The following is a 26,213-nucleotide window of genomic DNA, read 5'->3' on the forward strand; positions in this document are numbered from 1 at the left end:
AGGTCCACGTGGCTTGGGGGCCCTCTCTACCGGTCCCAAGGCCGGCTCAGGTGCCTCTGTGTCTTCAGAACAGCTGATATCCGTCTATCTCCCAGCAGTCTAAGTTCCTGGATGACAACTCTTGTGCATCGTCCGCTACCTGGCATTACTGTGAATGCTCAGGGGATGTCTGCGTGCACGCATAAAGGAACGACCGAATCCGGACTGAACTTATCCAGGCCTATCTAGCTCTTATCCAGGCCTGTGAGTCTGCGCACTTCGGCCAGGTGATCAAGAACAGACCTCGGTCGCGTCTGTGCCTGAAAGGATCTTGCCAACTCCAGCGATCTAACATAAACCACGGAAAAGCGACAAGTCATTTATCAGGGTGGGGCCACGGAGAATCTGGCCAGTGTTTGTTAACCTCTGCGGTTCCTCCCAGCCGGACCCTTCCAGTCCAGGCGCGGCTAGCGGACAGTTCCCCACCCCGCAGCACCGAGAGCCGCGCGGGCGCCCGCGCTAACCACGTGGGCCTCAGCCTCCCCCGGGCTTTCTGCTTCCGCCGGAACCGCCTTGCTACCGGAAGTGACGAAAGTGGGTGGTCTAAACGGGCAGTACAGTCTCTTTCTCTCCACGCGGTGGACCTGACCGGTCGGCCTGAAGTGCTTGAGGTGAACAATGCCGGGGAAACTCCTTAGTGACGCGGGTTTGGACTCCGAGACCGCCATGGAAGAAGTGGAGACACCGCGGAAGCAGAATGAGAAGGTGCCGCCGAGGGCCGAGGGACGACCCGGGGCGCCGAGGGGAGCGGGATACGGGAGCGGGGTGGGGTGCTCGGCTGGGCGGCGGTGGCGCGCACGCGGACGCGGCGTGTGCGGGTCCCGGTGTGGGGTTCGACCGGGAGGGTGCCAGGAACCCGTGCTCTCGGCGGGCGGTGGGCGCACGAGCGGCGCAGGCGGGCGGGAGCTGGGGTGAGCGCCTCCCACGTGGCCCGGGAGTCTGGGCGCCCCGCGCCCGGTGCGCATTTGGATGCTCATGCTTGGGCCCCACGTTGCTGGCTCGCTAACTCCGGGTGTGAGCGTGAGCGGAGGGAGTTGTCAGGTCAGGTAGGGACTGAAGCTTCAGAATAGATTGGCGATACCTCTGAGTGACACTTTAGTAGTAAGGGAAGTACAACTTGTTTGCTGGTGAGCAGCCTTTAGAAGATGAAGTATTCGGCTTAACGTCTACTGATTAGATTTCCCGTGGAAAGGTAAAAAGATGCGTTGTTGTGCTGAGTGTACAGCATCTTTTTGATAGAGGGTAGGCGGTGTGTAGGGGTCTTAAGTTGCCTTGATAGCGGCATCTATCTTTACTCTTTACTGTTCCTTCCTTAGTGATTTAACTTGTGACTGAGTCTCTGTTCCAAGATCACTCGGTGAGAACAAAAATTGTCCCTGAATTCCTGTTGTGCATGACTTAGAATTTCCTTTCCTTTGCTGTGTATGAGTCTTTTTGATGCGGAGCTTTTACAACAGCAATATTTTGGCATTGTAGGAAGCCGAGGGAGCACAGTCTTGTCCTTACAGGTGGGGAGGAAGTGGTCCTGGCTTACCTGCTCCACATCAGTGAAGGTATTCAGTTGTGGGATGCTCAAGTGAAGAGGGACATGGTCAAACCCTATCACATTCCAGAGGAGACCACCGGGTTAGGATATCCTCTCTTACTCGGTGGAACGAAGGGATGAAAGAACCAGAGTCTTGGGAGACCAGATTATTTTTCTGATAGTTGAAAGGTGATCATTTGGGAAAGATTAGCATCACTCATGACTTGAGAGCAGAACCAGGGCCTGAAGGTTCAGAGAGGCAGATTTCAGCTAAATATAATCTCCATAGTTCTGGAATTGGCCTTTCAGAGAGATTTTAACAGAGGCTACAACACCTGTTTACTTGGTTTCGGTAATACTAACTTTCAGTATATGAAAAGTTGGAAAAGGTCAGACGTTTCAGGTAGGAGCCATAGCCCTGGGTTGGGTTGGGTTGGGTTGGGTTTGGAGTTTTGATTTTGAGATTTCACCCATTCCATTTCCTTGTAATGTGCTTCCCTCCCCCCCCCCCTTTAAATTAGATACATCTTTTTTACACATGGGGTGATAGATTGTGGGAGTTTATAGATTTTTGGTTCGTAAAGTGTCTTTGTAAAAATTAATTTGCACTTGTCAATAGCCAAGACAGATATTATGAATCACTGTTTTACCTGTACAGGAATTCTGGCAGAGAAAGAAATATGCTTAACATCGTCCATCTGTGGACATATATGACCTTATTACTCTATTAGAATTAAACTACTTGATCTCTTTCTATAGTCATACATATGTGGTTTAGAGCCTTTTGGAGCATCCCATGAGCCACTCTAAATCCCCTATGAAAGTTTTATTTTACAACTTCTTTTTTTTTTTTACAACTTTTTCAACTAACAAGATTTGAATAGATACCAAGAGGCGTTGCGTTCTCTTAAAAGCTGATGAAATTATTGATATAACGGTACTTAAGTCCATATAGCTAAGAAATGGTGCTAAAAAGCATAGTGTTTTGATTTATTACAAGGTGAAAGTACAGATGTTGAAAAATGCCCCCCAATTGTGTTCATAATTATGTGATCTTTAAATAATCCAACATTGATGTGTCATACAAATGTATACTTGCTTTACTCAGTAGTTTGTATTTTCTTTAATTTTTTTTAGAAAGGTAGAAAGGAGAAACCAAAATCTATTAAGACTGAAGAGGCAACAGAAGTAAAAGAAATTCCTTCCCCTAAAGCTAAAAAAGTTAAAAAGAAAGCTGAGTCTAATGAGGTTGACATGAATTCTCCTAAATCTAAAAAGGCAAAAAAGAAAGAGGAGCCATCTCAGGATGACATAATTTCTCCTAAAACCAAAAGTGTGAAAAAAACAAAGGAGTCCTTTGAAAAGAAAGTTGTTTCTCCTAAAACAAAAAAAGTAATAAAAAGTGAAGAACCTTCTGAAGAAGAGATAAGTGCTCCTAAGCCCAAGAAGATGAAGAAAGAAAAGGAAATGAATGGAGAAATTGGAGAGAAAAGCCCCAAACTGAAGAATGGATTCCCTCATTCTGGACTTGTCTCTAACACCAGTGAAACCCTAGGGGAAGAAAGTAACAGTGAGTTAGAGCAGGTAAAGTTGTATTTTAATGTATAGAATGTAGTTTTTATTGTTGTTTCAGATAAATAAGTAGCTAATTGCTACTGGTATTTAAAAGTGGGAGAGGATGCCTGGCTCCGTCAATAGAGCATGTGACTCTTGATATCTCTCCCCCCCCCCCCCATATATATATGATTTTATTTATTTTTAGAGAGAGTGCGTGTACACTACTGGTGGAGAGGGGCAGAAGGAGAGGGAGAGAGAAAAAATTTTTTTTAAGATTTATTTATTTATTTATTTATTTATTTATTTATTTATTTATTTATTTATTCATGAGAAACAGAGAGAGAGAGGCAGAGACACAGGTAGAGGGAGAAGCAGGCTCCATGCAAGGATCCCGATGTGGGACTCGATCCTGGGTCTCCAGGATCACACCCTGGGCTGCAGGCGGCGCTAAACCGCTGCGCCACTGGGGCTACCCGAGAGAAAATTTGAAGTAGACTCCACACTGAATGCAGAGCCCGATGCAGGGTTCAGACTCATGACCCTGAGATCATGACTTAAGCTAAAACCAGGAGTCGGACACTAACAGACTGAGCCACTCAAGCTCCTCTTTATCCCCACTTTTATTTGTTTATTTAAGAGATTTTACTTATTTAAAAAAAAAGAACACAAGGAGGGGGCAGAGGAAGAAGCAGATTCTTCACTGAGCAGGAGTGCGATGTGGAGCTTGATCCTAGGACCTTGAGATCATGACCTGAGCCGAAGGCAGGTACTTAACCGACTGAGCCACCCACATGGCACCCCCCCCCCCACTTTTAAATGTTAAATATTGGGACACTGGGTGGCTCAGTGGTTGAGTATCTGCCTTTGAGCCCCTGTAGCAAGTTGTGCATCAGGTTCCCTGCCAGGAGCCTGCTTCTCCTCTGCCTCTCTCACAGTATTGCTCATGAATAAATAAATAAAATCTTTAAAAAAAAAAATGTTAGGGGAACGCCTGGATGGCTCAGTGGTTGAGCGTCTTACTTTGGCTCAGGGCGGTGGTCCCGTGGTCCCGGGATCAAGTCCCATATTGGGCTCCCCACGGGGAGCCTGCTTCTCCCTCTGCCTGCCTCTGCCTCTCTCTGTGTATGTCTTTCATGAATAAAGAAATAAATAAAATCTTTAAAAAAAATAAAGGTTAAATATTTTTAATGGTTCCATAATCCATCATATAAATGTTTAGAAATTCACTTATTTCCTCTATTGAACATTTAGATTTTTTACTTTTTTTTTTAATATTTTTTTTTTTATCTATGAAAGGCACAGAAAGCGAGAGGCAGAGACAGGCAGAGGGAGAAGCAGGCTCCATACAAGGAGCCCAATGTGGAACTCGATCATGGGACCATGGGATCATGGGATCACGACGCAAGCCAAAGGCAGATGCTCAACCCCTAAGCCACCTAGGCGTCCCTAGATTTTTTACTTTAGAATGATGCCACAGTGACCACTTTGTGTTAAATGTTTGTTTCTTATTTTCTGTGGATATATGTGAAAGATGTGACTGGGTGGAAAAGGGTTAGTGACCTTTCAGCAATACAGTAGTCCCCCCGATCTGATGTTTTGCTTTCCAGGGTTCCAGTTACCCTCTGTCAACCATGTTCAGGAGCAGATGATTCTTCTCCTGACACACTGTCAAAAGGTTAATAGTAGCCTGCCACTGCATCACAATGCCTATGTCATTCAACTCACCTAGGCATTTTATCAGTTCACATCATCCCAAGAAGGGTGAATGCAGAACAGGAAGATGTTTTGAGAGAAAGACCACATTCACGTAATTTTTATTATGGTATATGGTTACAGTTCTATTTTGTTATTGTTGTTAGTTTCTTATGGTGCCTAACTTAAAAACTTATCTTGAATATATATGTGTAGGTAAAAAAAAAAAAACAATAAATAAGGCTCCATACTATCTGTGGTTTCAGGTACCCACTGGGGGTCTTAGAACAAATCCCTTTTGGATAAGGAGGGACTACTGTATATTGTAGGTGTATGCGATGGCAACAGAATAGTTCTTAGTTGACACTGAATCTGCCTTCACTAGCCACACATAGTATATGTATGGTATATATTTGCTACAGATTTTTCTCTTGGTAGAGTTTTATAGATGATTATGGTATATTTCCTTTTCGGATCTTCTATTTTTGGTTGATTTAGAAGAGATGTTTTAGAATTGGTTCTTTTGTTTCTTTCTCAGAAGGCTTCTCTATGATTACCTGTAAGGGTGAAGTTTCTAATTTCTTTCTGTGGCCCTTTACTTGATAGGAAATACCTGTGGAACAGAAAGAAGGAGCTTTCTCTAATTTTCCCATATCTGAAGAGACTATTAAACTTCTCAAAGGTAATATTTTTGGAAGTACTGTATAATGTTAGAATATTTATTTGGAAGCACTCCACTGTTTTTGTTGAGATAAAGGACAGTATATGCAACCATATAATAGATCCATGTATACAGTACAGGACTGTACTAGTGATGACTTTGCTGCCTGTTAAGTAGGTGATTCAATTTTATTCAAACCAATATGTGTATTCAGAAGTGTGAGGACTGATTGCACTGGTTCATGCCATGTTCGTTTTTTCTTTTTTATCCTTGCCCTCTTGTAAGGCATCTCTTAACGGTACCAACCTGACTCAGAACTCAGCCTAGCAGTGTCCCTGTGAATGAACTAGGTAGTCACAGATGCTTGAGTAGGTATTTTCTGAAGCAAGTGTGGCATGGTCTGAACTGCAAAGCACCTCATTTGGGTGCTTCAGTTGACCTGTGGATGAGATTTCATGGCAAGTGACTAAAGTCTTAAATAATATTTACCATGATTTGGTGCCTTAAAGTTTGTTGATAACTTTCAGTCAAGCACATTCTTCACTACTAGAATACATTACAACCTGACTTTGTAGATACTGACTGGAAAGTAGAATTCCTTAATTCCGCAGGACCGGAAGCATGGCTGGGATGTTAAGAACTGCATTACCAGATAACATGGTTAATTTGTTCACAGCCCGTGGGGTGACCTTCCTGTTTCCTATACAAGCAAAGACATTTTACCATGTCTATAGTGGAAAGGACTTAATTGCACAGGCGCGGACAGGAACTGGGAAGACATTCTCCTTTGCCATCCCTTTGATTGTGAAGCTCCAGGGAGAACTGCAAGACAGGAAAAGAGGTCGTGCCCCTCAGGTAATTGTCTTTAACACAGAGCTTAAGGGCTCCATATCTGCATAGGAGCAAAACGTCTCTTAGGCATTGTTTACATCATATACTATAGTTTTTTTGGTGGGTTCTCCTTAGAGCCTTTTTTTTTTCTTTTCTTTTTTTTTTTGATATGTATTACAGATCTTTATTTGAAACTAAAGTAGGATTATTCTTTTAAGAGTGTTGGCCACAAACCCTATAAGTTTAAATATGATAATCCACTCAGTGGTAATCCACTCAGTGGTTGTGATCACCTATATTAATGCCCATTGTGTTCCCTTCAAACCATTAGATGTCCCTGGGGCTTACAGGTTTGATGAAGTATCTCTGACCATTTTTACCTAGGTGGAGAGAACAGTTTTAGTAGAGATGCGTAAGTAGAAGGAGGGGTACTCAGAGATGAAGAGACCAAGCTTCCTTGTTAAGATTGTGCATATTGGGTTCATTTTTGGAGAACCCGGCATTTGACAAACCTTAACTTCACTGACATACCTGTGTTGTCATCGTGTCATCTTTCTGGCCCCACCTCACTTGTTTACTGGCCTTTCAATGTCCATACTCCTCCCTCAGTAATTCATTGTTTATTGCTGTAAACAAATGCAGCATTAAACAAATGGGTTATTTTAGCACTTGGAATTATCCAGCCTGGCACATAGTGGATATTTAGCAAATATATGTTGGATGAATGTATCTGATGATCAATGAATGTTCTTAAATCATACATGTTTCATGTTGTTACTTTACTTAAGGACCTATAGTCTTTTCTGTTAAATAAATATCCTCTTGGGTCAAACTCAGACTGCTCTGGGATATAAAGCCCCTCACCACGTTGGTCCTGCCTTAATTTGTCTTTGTTCTACTTTCAATTTAGTGTAGAGGTTCAGTCCCTTGGTTTCAGAACCCAACTGTCTGAATTTAAATCCAGGTTTGCTTTGCTTCTTAGCCTTTTGGTTCAAAATTGTGTGTTTATTGTAGGTGGGTGAATAACTTGTGAGAATTAAACAAGAATGATGCATAGTAAGCATTTAGTAGAGCCTGAGACAGTAAAAGCTCAAAGATTAGCTAATGTTATCAGCAGTGTTACTCCTTGCTCAAGTTGTTGCTTCTTAGAATGCTATTTTGTTATTTAGGTAGTAGTGGGTCCAGGAAACTCCCCAGTTCCTCTGGCCTACTCTGTGAGCCCTCCTGGAGCACCACACGTTTTGGCCCTACTTTTCTCATATTGGTAGGATCACAAACTTCTGAGTAGGTTTGTTAGGGACTGTATTATTACGTCTATGATTCTTCACACCAAGTAGGTTGCAAAGCATATAATAGATATTTTGAAAATACTTGTTAAGATGAGTTGAGCCTTCTGGTGAATTCCAGTTTTGTTAAGAAACAAATACTGCATAATACTTTGAATTCAGTGATTAGTTTTTCCTTTTCAGGTACTGGTTCTTGCACCCACGAGGGAGTTGGCAAATCAAGTAAGCAGAGACTTCAGTGACATCACAAGAAAGCTGGCGGTGGCTTGTTTTTATGGTGGAACTCCCTATGGAGGTCAAAGTAAGTAACTCCAAAAGTGAGGGAAGGAAAATGCCAGCTATTATTGGATGCCCTGGTTAGATTTCTCTGGCCTTGAAATCTGATTTTACCTCATTTAGTCATTTATTTTTTAATTAAAAAAAATTTTTTTTTAGGATTGTTTAATCATTTATTGTGGTTTTCTTTTGTTATTGTTTATAGATGGTCAAGAATATGGTCCTACATGATGATGTGTATCAAATCCTATTTAGAGTTACTCGGATTTTTGTATTACTGCTCTGTTTATCTAAAGGCTACAAAGATCTCTTACTGAATCTGAGAGGATAGAGTCCATTTGGGCTTTTGGCACTAGAAAGTCATGATTCAGAGTTATTCTTTGTCAAGGATGATGGATCTGCCTCTTTTGGAGTCTTTCTTTCTTGCTACCAGTGGGCTGCCTTTTCTCTGGGCCCAAGAGCCAAATGCAAGTCCCTACTGGAATCCTGTAGGATTCCATTACTTACCAGTTCAAGACCTTGAAACTTTATTATGAGAGCAGATATGTAATTTGGGAAAGGATTTAAGGCTTTAAAAAATAAAAATGTTGGCATTGGCATGCAAGGCTTCTAATTATGTCTTTTCAACTTTGGTTGAATGAACTAGGCTTTGACATCAGAAAAGTGCATGTTTGAATCTGAACTCTGCTCACAGTGTGATTTTAAGTTCAAGCTGCTTGATTTTTCTGCACTTCATTTTGTTCATATGAAAAACCAAGGTTACTAAACTCCCCCTGCCAGGGGTGTTGTGAGGATTGAATTGGATAATGTACATAGAGTGTCCAGTACGAACCCTAGACTGCAAGGGTAATTCAGTAAAAAGCTGCATCATTATCACTTTACCTCGTTATACTGGACTCCGTTTTCCTGAACATCTTTACACCTCGGAATACTTGCTCTTTTTCCTGGTCTCGTTCTCTCCATACCTGCTTACCTTATATAAAGTTCTTATTCTTTAAAGGTTCTCTTTTCCACTTTGTCTGTGAAACCTTGACACTTTCCACCACCAAGAAAGGCATTTCTTTCCTGGTGGTTCTGTCCCCCACTGGCGCATTTTTCTCTTAATGTCACATAATACACTGGGCTGTCATTTCTTACCTGTTCTTCCCACTAGATTAAGGAATGCCTTGAGTATCTTTATCTTTGGTAGTTAGCATATTACCTTGTGCTTGTGGTTAATAAATATTTTAGAATAAAAATGTATTTAATGGATACCCCAGACTAATAAAAGGACTTAAAAACCCAGCCTGTCTTATCATTGATTTTGTTTACAGTTGAACGCATGCGGAATGGGATTGATATCCTGGTTGGGACCCCAGGTCGTATCAAAGACCACCTTCAGAATGGCAAGCTAGATCTCACCAAACTTAAGCATGTTGTCCTGGATGAAGTTGACCAGATGTTAGATATGGGGTTTGCTGATCAAGTGGAAGAGATTTTAAGTGTGGCATACAAAAAAGGTAAGCTCCAAATTCAAGGAACTGATGGAAGGGGTTAGAGGAAGAGTGGTGACTAGGTAGTCTTCTCAGAGCTAAATGAAGCCTTATATCGGGGTGACTTATTTTATTTAGGAAGACTTAACTTTCTTTTTTAAAAATCATGATTTATCACATAACTGTAATGGGGAAAATTTGGGAAAGTAAGAGAAGAAAAATCTCATATTCTTCCAGCTTGATGTGCTTTGCTTTGGATCTCTTTTTTCCTGACTCTGTATTATTGTGCATGTGTGTGTGTGTGTTAATTTTAATCTTGCTATGCAACAATTTGGCATAACACTGAAGAGGTTGTGCTATGATTTAATTCCATCTGTGTATTTTAATTTTTAGATAATTTAATAATTCTGTTTAGAAACATTTTTATGCAGAAAGCTTCCTTCACACGTCAGTATTTGGAATTTCTTCTTTAGGATAGATGTCCCGAAATAAAATTACTGAGTTAAAAGGTATAAATAGTTCATACTTCTCAATGTACATTGTTAATCTCTCTCCAAAAGAGTTCTATCTACTCAAACCACCATTTGAAATACATGAAAATGGCAGTGTTCTTCAAAGAGCAAACTTTATAAAACATGAGGGTTGGGGAGCTTTTCAGTACCTGACCTCAAAGAATGAATAGACTGAAATCCTAAACTCAAGAGACTGAGGAAATGAGTATAGAGGAGTATAGAATATGTTCTGGTGTTTATCATAGGTTACTTGCTTAGTGATCTCCTTCACATAAATTACTTAGGGTAGTATTTCTTTGCCCATTGGGAATCTCTATGTCTTTCATTTTTGTGTCATAAGTGCCTGGCTTGGCCTCACATTGTTGCTGTAGCATGCTGTTGGACCCTGGAAGAACTGGGTGATGTGGAGTACTGTGTAGGCTTATTTGGGTTATTCATACTGACTTTTTTTCCCCCAAAGATTCAGAAGACAATCCCCAAACATTGCTTTTTTCTGCAACTTGCCCTCATTGGGTATATAATGTTGCTAAGAAATACATGAAATCTACATATGAACAGGTGGACCTGATTGGTAAAAAGACCCAGAAAACGGCAATAACCGTGGAGGTAAATGATTCATTCAGCTGCTAGAATTAGTAAAAAATTGTATGTCGTGTTTTCCCTGTCTGATGATATTAAGACTGGTAAATATACACTTTTTATGGATAAATACTAAATCCATGATCCGTGTGAAGGGCCAAGTAAAGATCTATTTTTATTTGAGTTGTATCTGTTTTCTAAATTTCATTATCTGGTAGTCTGATTTCAAAATCTTTTGGAATCTCTGTCTGAATTATGTAAGTAGGAAGAAATTATACCTAGAATTTAAATACTTTGAGAGCAACAGAGGAATCTAGTACTTTGTGTTGAAGCCATTTTTATGTTAGGTTCCAACACATAGAATTCCTTTTACCAAGAAACAGACCTGCAGGCTGACTAATTGCATTTTTAAGTGGGTGAAAGGATGAAACATTTAGAAATTTTTCTGTCAGTTCCTTGGTGTCCTGTAGAAATGAAGAGATGATGTTTCTTTTTCTTCATTTTCCTGGTTGGTTCAGAAAATAGAGGAACGAGGGATGCCTGGGTGGCTCAGTGGGTTGAGCATCCGACTCTTTTTTTTTTTTTTTTAATATTTAATTTATTTATTCATGAGGGACACAGAGGGAGAGGCAGGCTCCATGCAGGGGTCCCAAATGCAGGACTCCATCACTGGACTCCAGAATCACACCCTGAGCTGAAGGCAGGCGCTTAACCCCTGAGCCATCCAGGCTATCCAGGTGTCTGGAGCATCCAACTCTTGATCTTGGCTTGGGTTAAATCTCAAAGTTGTGGGTTCAGGCCCTGCATTGGGCTCCATGCTGGGCATTTTAAAAAACAAAAGAAAGCGGGAAGGAGAGAAGGAAGAAGGGAGAGAGGGAGGGAGGAAAGAAGGAAATCGAGGAACCAGAGAAAGGGGAACAACAGCTCCCTTTTTTTTTTTTTTTAAGATTTATTTTTTAAAGATTTTATTTATGTATGATAGGGAGAGAGAGAGGCAGAGACACAGGAAGAGGGAGAAGCAGGCTCCATGTAGGGAGCCCAGCATGGGACTCGATCCCGGATCTCCAGGATCCCACCCCGGGCTGAAGGCGGCACTAAACTGCTGAGCCACTGGGGCTGCCCAAGATTTCTTTATTTTAGAGAGAGGAAGCATGTATGGGGGCGGGAGGGGGGCACAGAGGGAGAGAGAGTCTTAAGCAGACCTCACACTGAGTACTGAGCTGGATGTGGAGCTTGATCTCACAATCCTGAGATCATGACCTGAGCTAAAACTGAGAATTGGACTCTTAACCAGTTGTGCCACCTAGGTGTCCCACAACTTTTTAAAAGACTTATTAGAGACACCTGGGTGGCTTAGCAGTTGAGCATCTGCCTTTGGCTCAGGGCGTGATCCCGGGGTCCTGGAATCGAGTCCCACATTGGGCTTGTGTGGGGAGTCTGCTTCTCCCTCTGCCTGTGTCTCTGCACACCTCCCCTCCGCCTCCCGTCTCTCTCTTTCCATCACTCATGCATACATAAAATTTAAAAAGGCTTATTAATTTGAGAGAGAGAGAGAGAGACAGCTCTCTGCTTTAATGGTTTAGGTTTGTTTGTGTTTTTTTGTTTGTTTGTTTTTCTCTACACAGTGGTGGCAGTGGTCTGCTCTAGTTAGGCTTAAACAATTGCTTCTAGCACTAGTAGTTTTGAGCAGATGATTTCAGGTTCCAGGTAGGTTTTACTAAATACATCTTTTTTTCCCTCTCATAAGCACCTGGCTATCAAGTGCCACTGGACTCAAAGGGCAGCAGTTATTGGGGATGTGATCCGAGTATATAGTGGTTTTCATGGGCGTACCATTATCTTCTGCGAAACCAAGAAAGAAGCCCAGGAGTTGTCACAGAATGTGTCCATAAGGCAGGTTGGTCCTTGCCCTCCCTTTCCTTTAGGGAGGGAGCCTCTTCCAACTGATAGACCCTGTTTCCCTGTGAGAGCTCCCCTGATCTGTCAGTCTCCTCTCACAGATGAGGGAAGGGTGACCCAAACCCAAGGCTATCCTGATACAATAGGTTTGATCGGTCTTGTCTGGTGATCTTTACCCAGTAAGTATAGCTGGACATTGATTTAATGACCAAGGAGTAAGAAAAAATTTGAGCTTTATCCATGTAAGGCACATATTTTTCCCTCTGCTTTATTTTCAGTGGGAGTATCACAAAATAGAAATGTCTTTACAGGTTTTATGGGTGATAGGAAAAGTACCTGTATTGTTGGTATCTTAAGCCAGTTTATTTCTTTGGCAGGATGCCCAGTCATTGCATGGAGATATTCCTCAGAAGCAGAGAGAAATCACTCTGAAAGGTTTTAGAAATGGTGATTTTGGAGTTTTGGTTGCAACTAATGTTGCTGCTCGTGGGTTAGACATCCCTGAGGTTGATCTGGTGATACAGAGTTCTCCCCCAAAGGTAAGTATTCTATATTATGTTTCATCTTATTGTTTGTTTTGACTACTAAAACAAATGGGAAGTTGTATTGTTTACTTCCTGTGGTTAGTAATAAGTATCTCTTGAGTGCTGGGATGCTACATGTGATTTTAAAAACAAACCTCTTCTGAGGTCCTTCCTTCAGAACTGACCATTGAGTGGAAGTGTGGTCAGTGTCCAGAGGTTGGGAGGATTATTTCTGGTTGGAGGGAGATTTGATAAGCTCATGTAGGTAGGATAGCTGTGAAGTGGACTTTGAAGATGGGGGGACTGAGGCAGGGTGAGGGTGGGATAAACTCATGAACTAGAGGATATAGAAAAGATAGTCTCTGTGTTTAAAATTACTTGGGTTTGAGGGTGATGGGAATGTCTTAGGGAGGGCCTGAAGCGTAGGTTATGTGGTGTGGACAGTGCTTCATGTGAATAAAAGTTAGTATAAAAGATCTTGTTCTGTTCCCGTTGGTTCAATTGTGAGGACCCCCACAAATTGGCAGATCCTTCAGGATTAGAAGGTTGTTTATAATGATAGAAAAAATACCTGATTACTATGAAGGCACCAGCTCTTTAAAGGGTCCTGTAGAACTGTGCTGTCCAATATGATGGCCACAGCTATGTGTAGCTGTCAAGCACTGGAAGTAGTCTGAACCAACACGTGTACTCTAGCTATAAAATAAACATTGGATTTTTAAAAATAAGGGGATCCCTGGGTGGCTCAGCAGTTTGGCACCTGCCTTTGGCCCAAGGCACGATCCTGGAGTCCCGGGATCGAGTCCCGCATCGGGCTCCCGGCATGGAGCCTGCTTCTCCCTCTGCCTGTGTCTCTGCCTCTCTCTCTCTATCATAAATAAATCTTTAAATAATAATAATAATAATAATAATTTTAAACTTTCTATTATGTACACGATTTGGAAGCCTTACCAAAAAATGTAAAATATCTTAGTGATCAGCTGTTTCATATAGGTAGCATATTGAGGTGATACAACTTTTAGATGTATTTGAGTTTAAAAATATATCATTAATTTAAATTTTTAGTTTTTTAGTGGGTTACTAGAAAATTGGAGATTGAAATTACATATGTGCCTCTGTAACAGCACTATTTATTTATTTATTTACTTATTTATTTATTTATGATAGTCATACAGAGAGAGAGAGAGGCAGAGACACAGGCAGAGGGAGAAGCAGGCTCCATGCACCGGGAGCCCGACGTGGGATTTGATCCCGGGTCTCTAGGATCGCGCCCTGGGCCAAAGGCAGGCGCCAAACCGCTGCGCCACCCAGGGATCCCAACACAGCACTATTTAGATGATGCTTTTTGCATAATTGGATGGGGACCACTATTCTAGAGAGTTTTAAAAATTGTCACCGTTCGTTATTTTAGAAATGCTAGGGAACTTCATACTCTGGTATATAATATAACCACCACACCTGCCTCTGCGTACACCACTCAGGTCTTTGTGTCCTTTGTTTGTGTCACTCATGTATTTTATTTCCATAGGATGTGGAGTCCTATATTCATCGCTCTGGGAGGACGGGCAGAGCTGGAAGGACAGGGATTTGCATCTGCTTTTATCAGCACAAGGAGGAGTATCAGTTAGCACAAGTGGAGCAAAAAGCGGTAAAATTGTTTTCTTAGCCTTCATTCTGCAAATACTGAGTTCTAAACTCAGTCTTTGTTTTTTTTAACTCAATTTTTATTAACTTTAAGTTGTATTTATTTCTAGTATGTGACCATAATCGAAAGCTTGTTAGATACATATTATTTTATACATTGTCCTACAGTATCAAGTCCAGTTTGAAATAAGTTTGCATTTGAAAGCAGTGGTTTTGTTTTCTCATATATTTCTTAAGATTTTATTTATTTATTTGAGAGAGAGTGAGACATGAGAGCATGATTGGGTTGAGGGGCAGAAGGAGAAGCAGACTCACTGCTGAGCAAGAGGCCTGATGTGGGGCTCAATTCCAGGACCCCAGGATCATGATCTGAGCCAGAAGTAGCCGCTTAACCGACTGAAGTCACCCGTGCCCCACCCCATATATTTTTAACATAGATTGAGGGTTATAGGAATTGCTTAAAAACCAAAATAATAGGGGTGTTTTGGGATGCTCAATGGGTTAAGGAGCTGACTTGTGATTTTGGCTTGGGTCATGATCTCAAGGTCCTGGAATTGAGCCCTGTGTTGGGCTACACACTGAGCTGGGAGTCAGCTTCAGGATTCTCTCTCCCTCAAATAAATAAACCAATCTTAGAAAAAAAATAAATTTAGGATGGGAGAGAGAACATGGGTTTTTCTGACAGATTAATTTCTCCCCTTCCTCTTGAGCTGACTATACTTGGTGACTTGCTTAAGGAGAAGGAGAGGGCACTTTACATGTAGTGCAGAATGCAGGCAAGCACTGCCTGGTTAGATGTGGTTAACATCAGTGATAAACAAATGCCTTGAGAACGATGTGATGAGACATACCTCTGGTTTTCTTCCCCCAAGCCCATAATCTCAGTCTAAGCATGCAAAAAACCTGATAGCCTCACAGTAAGGGATAGAATTTTTACAAAATACCTGACCAGTACTCCTTAAGTCTGACAAGGTCATGAAAAACAAGGAAATGCAGAAACTGCCATAGATCAGAGGGGACTAAGAATGCATGATAACTCAATGTGATGTTGTCACTGGAACAGAAAAAGGATATTAGTACAAAAACTAGTGGAATTTGAATGAACTCTAGAATTCAGTTAATAGTAGTGTGTTGATTTCTTAGCTATGACCGATGTACCATAGAGGTAATAATAGGGAAACTCAGTACATAAACATACAGGAACTGTGTAGTATCTTTGTACCTTTTCCATAAATCTAGAACCATTCTAAAATAGTTCATCTTTTTCTCTTTTTTTTTTTTAATCTTTTAAATGTGTAATAAGTATGTTTCATAATATTTAAAAAATTAGAAGATTTAATCTCAGTGAAAACAGTTAATGACCACATTGTACATTAAACTGGCTCATTTTCTTGTAGGGAATTAAATTTAAACGAATAGGTGTCCCGTCTGCAACAGAGATCATAAAAGCTTCCAGCAAAGATGCCATCAGGTATGTTTCCTGCTGCCGCTGTAGTCTGTTGTAGTGCTTGTTCCATTTATTGCCTGACTTCGTGTAGTTATGAGATTTGGTCTTCTGAATCTTATTTATTATTTTAAGTGATTTATAACTTGTTATGAAAATACTGTGAAGTAAAAATTAAAATCCTAATTTGTACTCATTCTTTTTTTTATTTTTAAGATTTTATTTATTTATTCATGAGAGACAGAGGGGCAAAGACACAGGCAGAGGGAGAAGCAGGCTCCATGCAGGGAGCCCAACGTGGGACTCATTCCCGGGTCTCCAGGGTCATGCCCTGAGCCAAAGGCGGCGCTACCCGGGCTACCCATACTCATTCCTACCCAATCCTTTTCACCAGAGGAAACCACTGTCCATTATTAATAATTTAGCCTGCCTTGGGCATTTTAAGGAATCATATCTTAGACATGGTGTGGGTGCTTCTCATGTGAAAATTGATTAGAGAGTCACAGATTATATTCCACATTGTCCTCAGTCTAGTCCCCCAACTGTTAGGAATGAGTTGATCATTTCTGTAAATTATTTCTAGAGGGTGAAGATTAGGTGAAGTAGCAGTGTTTGTCACTGGAAGTGCTACTGGCATTGGGGAAGGGTAGTCAGCATCTCTGGCTATGCATTGTATTCCGGGGGGTGAGAATGGGATTAGTATTACAAAACCAGGAAGGTCCTGGATTATTTTCCCAAGATTTCCAAGAGGTGACCTACCTCCCCTGCTTAAGAACCACTGAGTCTGAGCGTCAGTTCTAGACTGTTTTCCATAATTGTTATAAATATGTGTAATGCAGGACACCTGGGTGGCTCAGAGATTGGATGCCTGCCTTTGACTCAGGGCATGATCTTGGAGTCCCAGGACCGAGTCCCACATCAGGCTCCCTGTATGGGGCCTACTTCTCCCTCTGCCTATGTCTCTGCCTCTCTCTGTGTGTCTCTCATGAATAAATAAACAAAGTTTTTAAAATTTTTCTTTAAAAAAATAAAAATGTGTAATACTTATTTTTTAAAAAATAAGGGTGGGGACACCTAGGTGGCTCAGCTGATTAAGCAGCTAACTCTTGATCAAAGCTTGGGTCTTGATCTCAGAGTTGTGAGTTTAATTAAGCATTGGGCTCTCTGCTGGGTGCAGAAATGGGGGGGCGGTCTATGATCAGAGGAAATGCTGGATATTAGGATATTAATTAATAGCTCAAGAAAGTTCTCCAAAGGAAAATAATTTTCAAATTTATTTTAGCATGGCCGGCTTTAAGTATTCTGTAGACAGAGTTCTCCATGACACCAGTTAAGGCAATTTGGGGTTAGGTGGCCAGGCAGGAGAAAAGACAAGCTGATGGGGTATGAGAGATGTCCTCTAGAGGGGCAGCCCTTCCAAAAGAGGCTGCCTCATGTGGCCTTGTTCATCCTTGTCCTGGATGACCTCTTTTGAAGAAGTGACATTTATTATCAACAAGATAATTGTGACTCCCTAACCAATGTGTATTTTCATAAAAAGTCCATATCATTTTTAAGCAGATAGGGAAGTCCTTTTTCCTTTTATTTCAGAATGGAAATAGTTGTGGTATTTTCTTTTTCTTCTTCTTTTTTTTTTTTTTTTAAGATTTTATCTTTATCATAAATAATACTGTGGTGAACATCTTGATATTCATTCTGTTGTTTCCTTGGGATGAAACTTTTTTTATTTGACAGTAAAATCAAATTAGATGCAATCAGAGGAATGGATTTATTTTTACAGAAATGTGTGATGATTGTATCCATTGCATCAAAACGATGTTAGGTATATGAAATATTTGAAAGTTAGCGATTTATCTTGAGATGCTCTTGCCCTGAAAATGCAATCTGTAGACTTCTGTCCTTTCTCCTAACAAGTATATTCAATCACACCATAGGCTTTTGGATTCTGTGCCTCCCACTGCCATTAGTCATTTCAAGCAGTCAGCGGAGAAACTAATAGAGGAGAAAGGAGCTGTGGAAGCCCTGGCAGCAGCCTTGGCCCATATTTCAGGTGCCACATCAGTAGACCAGCGCTCTCTGATCAACTCAGATGCGGTAAGGCTGTCATACTCTAACACTTCATATTTTGAGTTTGAGCAGGATTTGAAAGGGTTCAGTTAGACTTACCAGTTGCTTTAACTTTTGTGTGAAGGTAGATGTATGTAAACAAAGCCCATTAAGACAGAAAACAGGTTTGTAGTATCCTGTGTCTCAGTTGAGGGGGAATGACATTGAGTGCTAATAGGTATATGGTTTCTTTTTGGGGTAATGAAGTGTTTCAGAATTTTAGATAGTGGTGATGGTTGAAACCTTGTGAATATACTAAAAACCCCTGAATTATATACTTCAAAATGGTGTTACAGTATGTGAATCATAGGTTACTATTTTTAATCCTAAAAAAAAAAAAACCCAACCGAATAAACACATAAATGCATATGATACATTTAGCCAGTATACCTAGAAATTTAGGAAGGTATATGCTTTTTTTTTTTTAATGAAACTTTTGAAGTAATTGTAGGTGTATATATAGTTGTTCATTTGTTTGTTTAAATTCAATTAGCCAATGGGTTTACATTTGGTTATAAGAGCTAACACTGAGAGATCCCTTTTACACTTTGCCCAGTTTCCACCAATGGTAACATCTTACAAAACTGTAGTATCACAGCTGGGGTACTAACATTGGCACAATCCATCAATCTCATTCTGAGTTCCCCAGTTTTACTTGTCCTAATTTGTGTGTATATGTTGGAGGTGAAGGAAGAAGTATATGCTTTTAGGAAGAACTTTTCTGGAAATATTTTAGAAACATGAGTGTAATTTTTTATCAGTTAGGTTTGAGACTAATTTCATTCTTCTTTCTTCTGTAAGGGCTTTGTGACCATGATCTTACGATGCTCAATTGAAATGCCAAACATTAGTTATGCTTGGAAAGAACTTAAAGAGCAGCTGGGAGAGGATATTGATTCCAAAGTGAAAGGAATGGTTTTTCTCAAAGGAAAGCAGGTAAGGAATACTGGGGCCTCTGTTGTGACCTTGCTTTGGTTCAGTAGTTTAATGTGGATGATAAAACTCCAAATGGAGGCTTCTCCCTGTTCTGTGGGGATGATGCACTTTTTGCTCTCTACTTAGTCTTCTCTGGGCATCATTCATGACCTTCAGTTGCCCTTTAGTCACTGACAACTACCCCATCTGTATCTCTACCCTGAACTATGCACACAGTGCCAGACATGGACATCTAGCTGCTTCCCTGACAATTTCTGCCCAGGTGGGGTTATTGAGCAACTTAAAATTGTCCAAAATTGAATCCAAAGTCTTTTAATTTGGGTAGCCTGGGTGGCTTAGCAGTTTAGTGCCGCCTTCAGTCCATGGTGTGATCAAGTCCCACGTCAGGCTCCCTACATGGAGCCTGCTTCTGCCTCTGCCTCTGCCTGTGCCTCTCTCTTTCTCTGTGTCCCTTATGAATAAATAAATAAAATCTTAAAAAAAAACCCGAAGTCTTAATTTAAACTTGAAATTTAAAATCTTGCCTTCCAAACCTGGTGTTCTTTCTTCCAGTCCTGCTCTCAGGTAACGGAACACACAAGCACAGCAGTTCCGAAACATTTTGGTCTTATAATTCCTTTACATTCTTAATAAATGTTGGGGATACCAAAGAGCTTTTGTTTATGTGAGTGATACCTATTAATATTTACCATATCAGAAATTAAACCTGGAGTTCTAAAACCTAAACTTACTCCATTAGCCATCAGAGAGCAGTGATGCCATCACATGTAACTTAGTGTCTGGTATACTCCACTGTGTGCTTATGAGAGAACAAGAGTGGAAAGGACCCCTAACATTTTAGTGTTATGAAAATAGTTTTGACCTTGTGGAACCTCCCCAAAAGATCTCAGGTTTCCAGGGGTGCATGGACTATATTTTGAGAACCACTGGCCTAATGAACCAGATCAGATTTGTTGTCCACCAACTGCATGTCTATGTTGACCTCCTTAAGTAACTCCACATACTGTATGGGTTAAAGTCTCAGCCTTCACATGGAGGAGAAGAGTCCTCATGAGCTGGCTCCTGATCCCTTTATGAGTTTCATCCTTGCCTCCTCCCTGCCAGTACCCTCTGCTCCAGCAGTGCCATGTGCACCTTGCTTTCTTTCTATCATCCCAAATGCATGTTCAACCCAGTGTTAATACTGTTTCTTTCCCCCCATTATCCTTTATGACTTGACCTGGTGTTAAGTTTCCCTGTGAAGCTTCCCTGGCCAGATGGTAGAGTTGGTAGCATCTTTATCTGGATTTCAGAGTTCTTAGGATGTGCCTTTATTCAGTTAATTTTTTTTTACCTTGCTGTGCATGCTACTGACCAAGAGCCTCAAGAACACTATGATATACTAATGGGGAAAAACTATATTCTAGGTATTTTATGCTCCAGTGAGGGCATGGTGTTAAATACTTAGTATTATATGTGAATGAAGGGACATCTGGCTGGCTTAGTCGGTAGAGCGTGCAACTTTTGTCTTGGGGTCCTGAGTACAAGCCTCGTGTTGAGTGTAGAGATTATAAATAAATAAACGGAAAAAATACATGTGAGTGAAGATTCCCATTAATTGCAAAATCCATCAGTACCTGATGCTACCTGTGGTTATAATTGTGTGAATTATTGGGTGGAAATGAGGTAAGCCTCATAAGATGTTTTATGTAAAAGCAGCCAGAGGAGAGGAGTCTGTTGCAGGGGTAGTTCAGCTACCTTGGTGCAAACCAAGAAACAGGACTTCCTTAATTGGGGGTGATGGCACTGTTACTGTAGTATGTATGTATGTATTTATTTATTTATTTATTCATTCATTCATTTATTTAAAGAGGGAGAACATGAGCAGGGAAGGGAAGAGCAGACAGAAGGAGAAGGAGAAGCAGACTCCCTGCTGAGCAGAGAGCTGGATGCAGTGCTTGGTCCCAGGACCCTGGGATCATGACATGACCTGATGGCAGACGTGTAACTGACTAAGCCACCCAGGCACACCTAATTTAAAAAAAAATTTATAGCAGGATGAATTGTGAAAAACTAGAAAATTAACAATAGAAGATCATTTATTTTGGGGTGCCTGGGTGGCTCAGTCAGTTAAGCATCCGACTCTTGATTTCAGCTCAGGTCATGATCTCAGGGTTGTGAGATGGAGCCCCACATCGGGCTCCGTGCTGGGCATGGGGACTGCTTACAATTCTCTCTCCCTTTCCTTCACCGATTCCCCCTTCCCTCCCTCTCTTAAAAAAAAAAATATTTTTCTACTTTTAGTTAGGTCATCTTGAATAGTAGACACTTTTCTCTTGTGAAAGAAGTATATTTCTAATATAAACTATTGGTTTTGGAGCCATTCTGACCAGATTTTTAGAATCTGCTCTGCTTATGAGCTGGGATCCTGTGACAGGTCAGCCTCTCTGAACCGGTTTCCTCAGCTCTAAAATGTAGCTAATAGTTACTTGAGGAATTATCCAAGAATGATCTCTAGTCCGTTCTTGGAATCCCTTTTAAAAATATCCTTAGGGAGAAAAAATATCCTTAGGTTTTTGGTATTGTGCTTTTGAGAGGTATAATGTATTGGCCTTGGTCTAAAGTTAATACCTGGAGTCTTTTTGTTTCTGATTTTTAATACAGTACCTGATCTTTGGGAATATCACTCAGTGTACACATCTGGCTTTGGTGAAAGGCTGGGTTAACTTGCATTTGTTTTGATTTCTAGGGGGTTTGCTTCGATGTCCCTACTGCAGCATTAACAGAAATACAGGTATTCTTGTCTCTTGGATTTTGAAATTAACGTATTTAAATTATAAAATGTTCACTACTGGGGTGCCTGGGTGGTTCAGTTGGTTGAGCAGTTGAGTCTTGAATTTGACTTGGTCATGATGTTGGAGTCACGGGGTCAAGCCCCCTGTTGAGCTTTGTCCTCAGCTCGAGTTTGTTTGGGATTCTCTCTCTTCCCTCTCCCCCTCCCCATCCCCCTGCTCATGCTCTTTCTTTAAAATAAGTAAGTAAGCAAGTAAATATAATCAATCTTTGAAATGTATTCGTTACTGAAAATACAGAATAGAAAGGGAAATAACAGCTTTAGTCCCTTTTCTAAAAGACAATTAGAATTATTGAATTTTAGTGTTTTTTTTTCTCCTACCAGTCTCTTTTTTTTCTCCTAGTCTTTTTATTCTGATAGTTTTCTTACTCAGCCTGCCTGTTTTCCTTCTTTCCTTTCTCTAGAGTTGTGAATAGTATCTAGCTTTTTTTTCCTTGTGTATATTGTATAGGGTTTACATAGACATTTTTTTTTTTCATAGACATTTTTTTAAATTGCTCTATCTTCATTCACTACTGCTGTGAGGAATGGATTTGTATATGGTATATTTGCATATTTTACTACCTGACAGCTGTGGATAACCTGTGGTAATTGAATTGGATAAATGATACAGTGATGAGGGTACTTCTTGTAGTGAAACTTACTTTGTTGCACTGCCATGACTGGCTTTTGGGCCGTGAGGGTTGTATTATTATTTTTATTTCATTTTATTATTATTTTTTTATCTACAATAGTCACACACAGAGAGAGAGAGAGAGGCAGAGACACAGGCAGAGGGAGAAGCAGGCTCCATGCACCGGGAGCCCGACGTGGGATTCGATCCTGGGTCTCCTGGGTCTCCAGGATCGAATCCCACGTCGGGCTCCCGGTGCATGGAGCCTGCTTCTCCCTCTGCCTGTGTCTCTGCCTCTCTCTCTCTCTCTCTCTCTCTCTCTCTCTCTGTGACTATCATAAATAAATAAAAATTAAAACAAAACACTGACCTTTTAAACACTTGGGTTATCAGTCAGGTTTTTCTTTAGAGAAAAGGCAAGAGAATGGTCTTTCTCTTGCCTTTTTAAACCAAATTCAATAAAAATCAGAGCAGGTGGGGATCCCTGGGTGGCTCAGCGGTTTAGCACTGTCTTTGGCCCAGGGCATGATCTTGGAATCCCGGGATCAAGTCCATGCATGGAGCCTACTTCTCCCTCTGCCTGTGTCTCTGCCTCTTTCTCTGTGTCTCTCATGAATAAATAAATTTAAAAATCTTTTAAAAAAATCAGAGCAGGTAAAAATAAAACCATCTCTCTGCAGGAAAAATGGCACGATTCGCGTCGCTGGCAGCTCTCTGTGGCCACGGAGCAACCAGAGCTGGAAGGACCTCGGGAAGGATATCGAAACTTCCGTGGACAGCGGGAAGGCAGTCGAGGCTCCCGGGGACAGCGGGAAGGCAGTCGAGGCTCCCGGGGACAGCGGGAAGGCAGTCGAGGCTTTAGAGGACAGCGGGAGGGAAATCGAAGCTTCAGAGGACAGCGATCAAGAGGTGGCAACAAAAATAACAGACACCAAAACAAAGGCCAGAAGAGGAGTTTCAGTAAAGCATTTGGGCAGTAATTTGAAGTGGAGAGTTTATGCAGTAACATGGAACTGAACACTGATTTTCCTGCAAGGTTAAAAGCACACTCTTTCCTTCCTGACCACTTGCCTTGTCCCCATCTCTTCCAGAGAGACCAGCTTCATGGAAATTATTTCATCCGGTGATGATGATTTGTAACTATTGCTACTTCTGTATCAGGTTTATCTTTTGAAAGGATGTATGAATTCATTAAATTTTGTTCTGATACACTGTGGGTTGTAAGATAAAATCAAGCATGATTTTGCCCATACTTTTTAAGTTGATCTGTCTTTATACTTAAATAGTGTCCTTCCTTGAATACCTATGGGGAAGATAGTGTTCTCTGGAGAGGCACTCTGCACAGTCCAGGCTTGGGTCTATAATTAGCATTCCTCAGCCATCTGCCTAACAGGGACTCACGTGGTCCTGTAACATGTCTTCTGAGAATTAGTACTGAGCAGTGTTTTGAAGCAAGGTTTCAAACTTAGCTGGGAGGTAATACATTTTATGGCAGCATATGCTCTAGGTTTGGAGGATGGTGACACAAATGGAGACATTATATAGATTTGCCATTGTTATGTACATTTTGATACATTTTTAACTTTTTTTTTTTAATTTTTATTTATTTATGATAGTCACAGAGAGAGAGAGAGAGAGAGAGGCAGAGACACAGGCAGAGGGAGAAGCAGGCTCCGTACACCGGGAGCCCGACGTGGGACTCGATCCCGGGTCTCCAGGATCGCGCCCTGGGCCAAAGGCAGGCGCTAAACCGCTGCGCCACCCAGGGATCCCCATTTTTAACTTTTTAAGGTGATGGATGCTTCCATGAATTCTTCACAGATTTTATCTATTTATGTATAAAGAAGTATTTTAATAGAAAGCAAGTGTCTTTAAGGAATTGCAAGTGTGTAAGATGTCCCCATAACTTTCTTTGTAAGTAAGGAGGCTGAATGATAGGTGCTTGATGATAATGTACTCCACTTCCTATTGGAAGATTAACATTATTTACCAAGAAGGAATTAGGGGGTCAGGGACAGATTTGCATTGCTGACAAGAGTCAGGAAACCCACTGAAAATGTTTTTCACATGTGAGAAGGAAACCTGCATCTCTGTTGAGAACAAAGAGAGGAGCAAGTAAAGATGCATGATAAAACATTCTTTTCACAGTAAAAACAGCAGGTTATTAATGTTTCTAGAGATGAACTTCTAATGCGTAAACTGGAGTTTTAGGTAGAATGATTCAGTATGTTTTCTCAGAGTCCTAGTTCCTGTAGCCATGGTGTAGGATCTGTTTCTGTAAGACTGCTATTCCATCAAAAGGTTTTATAGCTGCTTAGAGACTTCCTTTTAGGACAGTCTCCGTATGGTTATTTTAAATTGTTGCTTTGAGGGAACTGAAGAACTTCATATAGCCCCTGGCCAGGTAACTCTCTGAGTTCTCAAATACTACTTCTCTGACAAACTTCTGCATGGTGCAGGAACATAAGAATGGCATTGTTTTCTTGCCTTATTCCTAGAAATTCTGTACTGGGAATCTCAGGGAATACACTGATAGGAGAAGAATATACATGGCCTGTCTTGTTTTCATTTGATTATTTTTGAACAGTTAAAATCTTTCTGAGCCCTGGTTTTTCTCACTGGATTGAGTCTTTTATCTAACTGCCTTTTACCCTGTGACCTTGCAGTAAGGTGTTCAAATAGCAGATCAATTCTTTGATGCTTGAGGCAATGTGTCCTTCCTCTGTTTGGACTTCAGGTCTGTCCTTCATTCCTGACTAGATGTTTCTCTATTTTCAGAAATTCTTTTGGCTTTTCTTTCTTGATCCACTTGTCCATTTTACCACTTTTCCTCCCACCCCTCACAGCTTCCCGTCAAGCCACAGAGACTCAGGAGAGGGTGTTTGATGACTGACAACTCGTGCTGTGTAGATGATAATGTCTTAGATTCTGGGTTTTTTTTTTTTTTTTTTTTTTTTAGATTCTGGTTTTGCTCAAGTACTGAGCATATTTTAATAACCAAAATATTTCCTACTTTGAATAGGAATGGTTCCTTATCAAGCAGATTAAAAGGACACGTTACCTGTCCTTTAGGAAGGAGCAATTAAAACCTTGATGTGGATTAGCCTACAGAAAAATAATCTCGCAGAAAACAAGGGTAAGGGGGAGGCATTTAATGGGAGTTTCACTTCATACAACTTAATTTCAAGGGAAACATGGCTGTTTCAAATAAATGAAGCTGAAGTTTCTCCTGGATCCCAGAATTCACACCATACTTAAAAATACATCATCCAGCTATTACTTGATTTTAATGGGGTTGTTAGACTAGTGTGGGAAATGTGCTTTTTACTATTTTCTATGGAGAAAATATTTTCCAATGTAACAAACTCAATGAACTTTTAAAATACAATCCATTTACATTGGAGCTATCGGTGCAGCAGTTTCTTTATAATTGTACATAAAATGCTTTTTCTGTAAAATTGAGTTAATATATAAAATACTGCATTATGCCAGAATAAAGGTATTAATATTTCCTATTTATGTTTTTGGTGGCTTTTCTTAAAATTGAGTATTCTTTAAATTATGGGTGTAAAAATCCAAACATAGGAGAAAAAAATAACTTGAGTCACTCCATATTTAACCTTTTTGTGAGCAACTCTTCCAGGAATTCATTTACAGAATTTGAATCATTCAGTTTTGTGAAGTGCTTTTTTCCTTCTCAATGTGTGTTTTTGTGAAGTGCTTTTTCCTTCTCAATATGTGTACACTACTTTTCTGTAGGTACAGATCTTTAAATTTCTGATGA

At 40.7% G+C, this 26,213-nt stretch overlaps 1 protein-coding gene across 1 annotated transcript; it reads left to right on the top strand.

The window, feature by feature from the left end:
• Window positions 1–556: 556 nt before the first annotated feature.
• On the top strand, window positions 557–25,944 carry DDX21 (DExD-box helicase 21). The gene is made up of 15 exons (XM_026003719.2): window positions 557–744; window positions 2,702–3,148; window positions 5,420–5,495; window positions 6,151–6,329; window positions 7,775–7,892; window positions 9,181–9,366; window positions 10,312–10,457; window positions 12,178–12,327; window positions 12,707–12,868; window positions 14,382–14,501; window positions 15,895–15,968; window positions 17,876–18,035; window positions 18,849–18,983; window positions 21,712–21,756; window positions 23,110–25,944. The coding sequence occupies exons 1-15, from the start codon at window positions 658–660 to the stop codon at window positions 23,407–23,409; spliced, it is 2,385 nt and encodes a 794-aa protein (XP_025859504.2). The 5' UTR covers window positions 557–657; the 3' UTR covers window positions 23,410–25,944.
• Window positions 25,945–26,213: the final 269 nt, after the last annotated feature.

The sequence above is a fragment of the Vulpes vulpes genome, chromosome 4, assembly GCF_048418805.1.
Source record: "Vulpes vulpes isolate BD-2025 chromosome 4, VulVul3, whole genome shotgun sequence".
In the NCBI taxonomy this organism is placed as follows: domain Eukaryota; kingdom Metazoa; phylum Chordata; class Mammalia; order Carnivora; family Canidae; genus Vulpes; species Vulpes vulpes.